The 8,461-nt window shown below is 40.9% G+C and overlaps 1 protein-coding gene across 1 annotated transcript; it reads right to left on the reverse strand.

Annotated features, from left to right (window-relative positions):
- Positions 1-2,947: 2,947 nt before the first annotated feature.
- Positions 2,948-4,685, reverse strand: RNASE6 (ribonuclease A family member 6). Its single transcript, XM_007990686.3, has 2 exons — positions 4,406-4,685; positions 2,948-3,720 (listed from the first exon to the last, which is right to left on the reverse strand). The coding sequence occupies exon 2, from the start codon at positions 3,713-3,715 to the stop codon at positions 3,263-3,265; it is 453 nt and encodes a 150-aa protein (XP_007988877.1). The 5' UTR covers positions 3,716-3,720; positions 4,406-4,685; the 3' UTR covers positions 2,948-3,262.
- Positions 4,686-8,461: the final 3,776 nt, after the last annotated feature.

Consider the following 8,461-nt stretch of genomic DNA (forward strand, 5'->3'; position numbering starts at 1 on the left):
AGCCTGACCAACATGGTGAAACCCCATCTCTACTAAAAATACAAAAATTAGCTGAGAGTGGTGGTGGGTAATCCCAGCTACTCAGGAGACTGAGGTAGGAGAATCGCTTGAATCCAGGAGGTGGAGGTTACAGTGAGCTGAGATCAAGCCATTGCACTCCAGCCTGGGTGACAGAGCCAGATTCCATCTCAAAAAAAAAAAAAAAAAAAAACCTAAAACTAAAAACCACACTACTACAGGCAGTATAAAATAGGCGCGGCAGGCCAGAGGTCTGCAGATGTAGTTTGCTTACTCCTGCATCGACAGTTGTTACCAATATTTGCTGCCCATTACAATTACATGGGGATCTTTAAAAAACATCGATTAGTGTCCAGGTCTCACCCCCAGATATTCCTTTAATTTTTCATTAAATGCTCATAAAATGTATTTAGTAGATCCAGTCATTGGTATTTTTCTAAAAGCTCCCAGGTGAATCTAATATGAAGCCAGAGTTGAGAGCTGCTGGAACATCTGCTGAATTCATTTCAGAGCTTTGCCTGCTTTGGGATCATTCTGTATATTCTAAGGATATATCTAAGTGAACTCCTTAGCAATTATGTATTGAACTTCTTCTGCAATACATAATTGCATGTAGAAAAGAAAATAAATCTATGAGAGATTCCATCCCTGTCTATTCCACTTGTTTAGAACTAACACCTTCTAAAAGTTTGGGCATAATAGATTGTTGCAAAGTTACCCTCATTGTTGCCTTCTCCTTGATCGGCAATAAAAAGTGACTGTAACTGTCGTTGGGGATAGGTTTGTCATAGGAGGGTGGGGAAGATTAGGTATTGTTGTTGTAAATCTCTTCAAAAGATGGTACTCATTATATTTTTGTTTTTAACCATTTGTTACAAAATATTTGCAGTATTTTAGATCTCACAATTTATTTCACTAATTTTAAGTAATATTTCATGTTCCCTAATGTTTCTGACGTTGAAAAATTTTTGCAGCACAGATTTATTCAATCCATGAGGTACCTTTACTATATAAATAATAATAGCATGAGCAATTGAGTTGTTTGGTTTTACTAGTTTACCTTTAAGAATCTCTGGCAATTTCCAGGTAATGTTCATATGTTATATAAATCCATTCAACCCATTTCCTTTCAGATGCTGCTACTTTCGTATACTTGTTCATACCAAACGTGAGCACAGATTCTCCCTGCCATTCCACCACACTTTACATGAAGACTCTGAGACAATAAAATGTAAATGCAGCACAGCTTAAAGCTGAATACAGTTGAAAGCTGTTTTGAGTTAGAGCACTCAAGTCCCACTGTAGGATTCCCTCTATAAGGTATCCACCTTCTTAGGTGCCATATTGCCCTGGCCTGCTAATTTCTTCCCAATAGGTGGGCCCTTAATCAGTCATCACCCTGAAACCTCATATTCCCAGGTTCCTGAAACCTCATATTCCATTCTTCGTTCCTATGATATGACATAAATATGTGGCATAAAGGAAGGTGAGCTGAGTTAGCATATCTATTAAACTAATAGTCTGGTTTGGAACGAATCATTTTGCAGCATAGGTAATGAATACACTTTAATATGTAGCCTTTTCAAACTTCATTGTCTTTGGCTGCTACTTAAAGACTCAACACTGTACAAAGCACTTGGGATTTACACCTGCCCCACTGGCCCAATAACTCTAGAGGCTGACAAGGAAACTGAAGTTCCCTCTGTGAAAGTGACTTAGTTCAGGTTCTGTTCCAAAACCCCGATATTTCTGTGATATTTCAGTATTTACATAGGACTGGAATGTTTTTAGTTTCCTAGTGCTTTTTTCTCTTTCTTTCTTTCTCTTTTTCTTTTCTTTCTTTTTTTTTTTTTTTTTTTTTTTTTTTTGACGGAGTTTCACTCTGTCACCCAGGCTGGAGTGCAGTGGTACAATCTCGGCTCACTGCAGCCTCTGCCTCCCAGGTTCAAATGATTCTCTTGTCTCAGGCTCCCGATTAGCTGGGATTACAGGCTCCTGCCATCATGTCCGGCTAATGTTTTTGTATTTTTAGTAGAGATGGGGTTTCACCATATTGGCCAGGCTGGTCTCAAACTCTTGGCCTCAAGTCATCTACCTGCCTCGGCCTCCCAAAGTGCTGGGATTACAGGTGTGAGCCACTGCATCAGGTCTCCTGGCGCTTTTCTCTTTTTCTTTTTTTGTTTTTGAGATGGGAGTCTTACTGTGTTGCCCAGGCTGGAGTACAGTGGCGCAATATTGGCTCACTGCAACCTCCACCTCCTGGGTTCAAGCAATTCTCCTGCCTCAGCCTCCCGAGTAGCTGGGATTACAGGCACTGCCACCACGTCCAGCTAATTTTTTTGTATCTTTAGTAGAGATAGCGTTTCACCATGTTGGCCAGGCTGGTCTTGAACTCCTGACTCAGGTGGTCCACCTGCCTCAGCCTCCCAAAGTGCTGGGATTACAGGCGTGAGCCACCACACCCAGCCTAGTGCTTTTTTCTTGATCTATACTTTCTATTTGTCCATTGCAATAGATAATGGAGGATTGACTCTAAGGTTACTACAGTGGATTATTATCCCTATTACTACTACTATTACCTTATATTTAAATCATTAACTGATTAAAAACAGAAACCAATGGAAAAGACATAGGATCCTTCAGTTGCCAGTGTCACAATCTATGTGTGAAATTATCATCAACTGTCTTCGAGGTATCAGTACTACCTCCAATTAAACATAGACAATGGTTTCCAGGGAAATATATAAAGTCATGAGCAGAGTTTGAAGAAATGCTCCAAAGTCCCAAACGCTCTCCATTCTTTGTGGGCAAAGAAGTGGTAGAGGCCCCAGGGAGGCCTTAAAAGTTTTCTAGGGACTTAAAGTCAAAACAGCGTTCCTTTGAATACCGGTAAACAATACTTTGAAAGGGGATCTCAAACACACACTCATTAGAAAGCAGCAGGAAATGGTTTTATTGCTGTGAACACAGGGCAATAAAGCTTGGCAAAAGTTGCAGGGTTAGAAATCGGAATCTTTCTTTGCTCTCTTCCCTATTCTCTTCTCTCGAAAAGTACAGAACTACAAAGCAGAAGATAATCTTATTTCTTTTCGTCTCAACTCTGATCTGGTATCCTAGGCACTCTAATTCTCCCAACACCCTTCTTCTTTCTTCTGTGGGAACAGGAAAATCAACAAAAGAAAATAAAACATGGATGCGGTTGTAACAGAAGCTATGCCAAATGAAAGGAAAAGCAGTGGATGCCTTAGACAATACTATCTAAGTGTACAGGAACCAACTTGTAGGGGGGGTCGCTCTTCTGAGGGGGGTCACAGGCAACAATGAAGAATTTGTACAGGCCGGCGGCACTATAGCGGCACTGGGGGTACTTTCCTGAAGTGAGTCTGCAATCAGTCATGTTGACAGGCTTTGAGCTCTGGTGACAGTTGTGCTGACGATTTTTGCAGATGATGCTGAGCAAATCACAGACAGCAGCCACATTCTGGAAAGAGTCATGCAGAAAGGTATTTTGATGCTTACAGTGCTGGGTGTAATTGTTGATGCCACTCATTGCCCTGTTGCATTGGAGAGGACTTGGCTGTATATGCTGAATTTCAAACCAATGAGCCCTGGTGAGATGCTTAGGCCAAGCATGAAGTAGACACACTGGTCCCCATAGAACCAGCAGCAATAAAAGAAGAGGAAAGCGTAGCACCATCTTTTCTGTGTAGAAAGAGAGAAGATAATTATAGTAGGAGAAGCAATAAGAGCAAACATTTTCGTCATAACTATTTAGATTTTTATTTTGCCTTTTAAGATGTTATAGCTCCCTTTTAAAAACCATCCTCGGCCGGGCGCGGTGGCTCAAGCCTGTAATCCCAGCACTTTGGGAGGCCGAGACGGGTGGATCACGAGGTCAGGAGATTGAGACCATCCTGGCTAACATGGTGAAACCCCGTCTCTACTAAAAAATACAAAAAACTAGCCGGGCGTGGTGGCGGGCGCCTGTAGTCCCAGCTACTCGGGAGGCTGAGGCAGGAGAATGGCGTAAACCCGGGAGGCGGAGCTTGCAGTGAGCTGAGATCCGGCCACTGCACTCCAGCCTGGGCGACAGAGCGAGACTCCGTCTCAAAAAAACAAAACAAAACAAACAAAAAAAAAACCATCCTCTTTCTCACAGAGTCTCACAATTCTATAAAGAACCTGAAGCCCAGGAAACAGAAATATGACCTCTCCTTTGATTGGCCTATCCCATTTTCTTTCACCTGTACTCATGCATTTGATGACTGTCATATCAGAAACAGTTTCTTCCGTCTTCCCTCCTGAAATATTTACCCTCTATCTGACCACTACCTCCCAGCCGTCTTTACTGCTCTGCTTGCTCCAGCCCTGAGGCCTTCTTTCTTACCTGGTCTCAGTGTTGGGGCTCCTACTGAGAACCGAGGCTGTGATTAGTTCAAAGCTCAGAAGCTGTTGTCTGCCTTTCTTCTCTAACCCTTCAAGTCCTGTGTGTGTAGGGAAGGGGAAGAAATATTCTGAGCTTTCAGAAGGAGAATCCTAGGGCTTGGCAGATTAACTTCTTGTGCAGAGTTTAGATTAAACTCTTAGACTTTCACGCCTGTTCTTTAAAACAGTATCATTATCACGCGTATACAGGAAGGCTAAGCCGACTTAAAGAAACAACATGACTGAAAACTCACAGTTTTGAGGAACTGATCACTTCCTGATATGGGTTGAGTGCTTCCTGCCTCATCTGAGGCTTCAGTGTTTTTTTTTTTTTTGAAGCTTTATGATTTCTGTTTCTTAAGAGAAAATATGTCACATAAATATGATATAATACCTGCCACATACTTGGTAATGTTGTAAATTCCTACAACAGATGTGAATAAATTATTCATTTATTCAAATACTTATTGGGCCAGGCACTGGGCTACACAAATTCAGGAGCTCACGATTTAATGAAAGAGATTAGAGACAGGCAGGTAAGTATATAGACAAGTAGATTATATTAATATAAGTAGCACTTACAGTGTGATGGAGGACACTACAGGAGGCTACGGGAAGATAGTAGAGGGGAAGGATTGTTGGAGGGCAAAACACCTGAACTGAATTTTGAGGAATAATTACAAGTTAGGTGAAGAGAGTGTTAAGGGCCTCCCAAAGACGGAATTGTGTATGAAAAGACCCGTAAGCCTGAAGAAGAAGGCTGAATTTAGGATGTTTGCCTCTTGAATCTGTTCTTACCTTTTCACTGGTACTGCAACACCCTTATTCAGAAACTCATTGTCTCATGGAGGGCTCACATAAAAGCCTCCCACGTGGACTCCTTGCCTTGCTTTTTTCTCCTTCCAATCCATTCTACACATTACTTCCAGATTAGTCTTTTTTGGAGCAAGATATAATAGTACAACACTCTTGCCTCATGCTTTTATGACTCCAAATATCTGCAGAATAAACATAATGTCTGTTTATAGCAGGGTTGCAGGATACAAGGTTAATATACAAAAGTCAGTTGCTTTCTTATATACCAGCAATGAACAATTGCAATTTGAAATTTAAAACACAATACCATTTATATTGTACCAAAGAAAGTGAAATACTTAGGTATAAATCTAACACATTATGTAAAAATTGGCATGAGGAAAAATTTTAAACTCTAATGAAAGAAATTGAGGAAACATAGATACTCCATGCACATGAGTAGGAAGACTCAATATGTTAAGATGTCATTTCTTCTCAACTTGAGCTCAATAGATTCAGCACAATCCCAATCAATGTCCCAGCACATTATTTTGTGGATAGTGACAAACTGACTCTGAAGTTTATATAAAGGTAAAAGATTCAGGTCGGGCATGGTGGCTCACGCCTGTAATCCCAGCACTTGGGGAGGCTGAGGCAGGGGGATCATGAGGTCAGGAGATTGAGACCTTCCTGGCTAACACGGTGAAACCCTGTCTCTAATAAAAACACAAAAAATTAGCTGGGCGTGTTGGTGGCAGGCGCCTGTAGTCCCAGCTGCTTGGGAGGCTGAGGCAGGAGAATGGCATGAACCCAGGAGGAGGAGCTTGCAGTGAGCCACGATCCCACCACTGCACTCCAGCCTGGGCAACAAAGTGAGACTCCATCTCAAAAAAAAAAAAGATTCAGAATAGTTAACACAATGCAGAAAAAGAACAACAAAGTCAGAAGACTGACATGACCCAACTTCAAAACTTACTATAAACCTACAGTAATTAAGATAGTGTGGTATTGGTGAAAAATAGACAAGTAGGTCAATGGAACCAAGTAGAAAGCCCAGAGGTAGACCCACACAAATATAGTGAACTAATCTGTGACAAAGGATCAATTTTCAATTGAGAAAAGGTAGTCTTTTCAACAAATGGTAGAATTGAATGTCCACATGCAAAAAATAAATCTTTTCATAGATTAGATTTCATATCTTTTCATAGACCTGGACTTTACACCTTTCACAATTTTTTTTTGAGATGGAGTTTCACTTTTGTTGCCCAGGCTGGAGTGCAATGGCGTGATCTTAGCTCACTGCAACCTCCACCTCCTGGGTTCAAGTGATTCTCCTGCCTCAGCCTCCCGAGTAGTTGGGATTACAGGCATGCACCACCACACCCAGCTAATTTTGTATTTTTAGTAGAGACAGGGTTTCACCATGTTGGTCAGGCTGGTCTCAAACTCCTGACCTCAGGTGATCCGCCTACCTCGGCCTCCCAAAGTGCTGGGATTACAGGTGTGAGCCATCGTGCCTGGCCACACAAGTATTAATTCAAAATGGATCATAGACCTAATGCGAAATGCAAAACTTTAAAAATTCTGGAAAATAACATAGGAGAAAATCTAGGCAACCTCAAGTTTGGCAATGATTTTTTAGATATAATAGCAAAAGCACAATCCATGAAAGAAAAATATTGATAAGTGGAACTTAATTAAAATTAAAAGCTTCTCCTCTGCAACAGATACTATTAAGAGAATAAAAAGACAAGCCAGAGACTGAGAGAAGATATTTGCAAAAGATATATCTGATAAAAGAACATTATCCAAAAAGAATTCAAAAAACCTCAACCATAAGAAAACCAACAACCTAGCTGAAAAATGGCCAAACATCTGAATGGTATGGGGCAAAGACAATTTTTCTTCTCCCTCTGAAGGTTCAAAACTTCTGAAAAGAACGGACAATAGACAGATTAATGGGAGAAAAAGGCATACAAGTTTATTATTGTGCATAATCATGGGAACCATACAAATTATGAGACCCAAAAAAGACTAAATAGTTGAAATTCATATACCCTCTTCACAGGCGAGGGGAACATGGGGAAAATGTAAGCAATTCTGAGGAGTTTTAAATGTTTTTTAGGGAATTGGCCCCAAAGAGCTGACAATAGTTTGTAAATGAGTCTCTTTGGAAGCTGAATGGAAGGGTGACGAGTTATGGGAAGGTGAAGGGTGGAACTGCACTATGAACAAAGGTTGTCTCATTATACGGATAAAGTCTCTTAGGTACTCTTTTGGAACTGCTCTTGGAAGAATAGATGAAACGTCTACCTGAGTGTAGTGTGAAGAGACTTTTAGTCTCTTCTCTTTTCAAGTGGCTAATATTTCCTGTTTATCTGATGAGATTTTTAGAAAGGGGGATCTTAAGACAACTGCATTGCTTGGAAGAAGTTTTCCTTATCCAGACAAGGGAACTCCCAGAGAGAGCTCCTCTCTGCCTTTGAGAGCTAGGGGGAGGAAAAAGAGCAGATTAGAACATCTTTGGTCCTGAGGCAGCTTCTAAGAACTTTTGATTTCTTTAGTTCTTTAATTCTAGGTAAATTTAATTATTTAATTTAATTTACTTTCTTTAATTCAAAAGTGTTCAAAATGCCAATGCATCGTAGTTTGTAGTATGATTCTCTGCACCCCAACACTTCACCAAACAAGATATACAGATGGCAGACGAGCAGTGAAAAGATGTTCAGCATCACATTATTTGCAGAGAAACTTTTCCCCTATCATTTTAGGTTTCAGAGGTGGTGGCAAAGGAGCTTGTGAATTAGAAAAAGATTAACAGGAGAAAAATTCAAAGTTTATTTACACATGCACACAGGAGTATTACGTAATGAGTAACTTGCTGAATAGCCAGAGGTAAAGTTATACACCAACTTTAAAAAAGTGTTTCTGGCGAAGTGTAGTGGCTCATGCCTGTAATCCCAACATTTTGGGAGACTGAGGCAGGAGGATCACTTGAGGCACAGAGTTTGAAACCAGCAACATAGCAAGACTCCCATCTCTATTTTTAATAAAAAGATTTGGCTGGGCACGGTGGCTCACGCCTGTAATCCCAGGACTTTGGGAGGCCAAAGTGGGCAGATCACCTGAGGTCAGGAGTTTGAGACCAACCTGGCCAACATGGTGAAACCCCGTCTCTCCTAAAACTACAAAATTTAGCCAGGCATGGTGTGGGTGCCTGTAA

The sequence above is a fragment of the Chlorocebus sabaeus genome, chromosome 29 (assembly GCF_047675955.1).
Source record: "Chlorocebus sabaeus isolate Y175 chromosome 29, mChlSab1.0.hap1, whole genome shotgun sequence".
Lineage (NCBI taxonomy): Eukaryota > Metazoa > Chordata > Mammalia > Primates > Cercopithecidae > Chlorocebus > Chlorocebus sabaeus.

Excerpts from the sequence above, each read along its gene's own strand:
- RNASE6 (XM_007990686.3), bottom strand. The coding sequence starts at position 3,715 with ATGGTGCTACGCTTTCCTCTTCTTTTATTGCTGCTGGTTCTATGGGGA.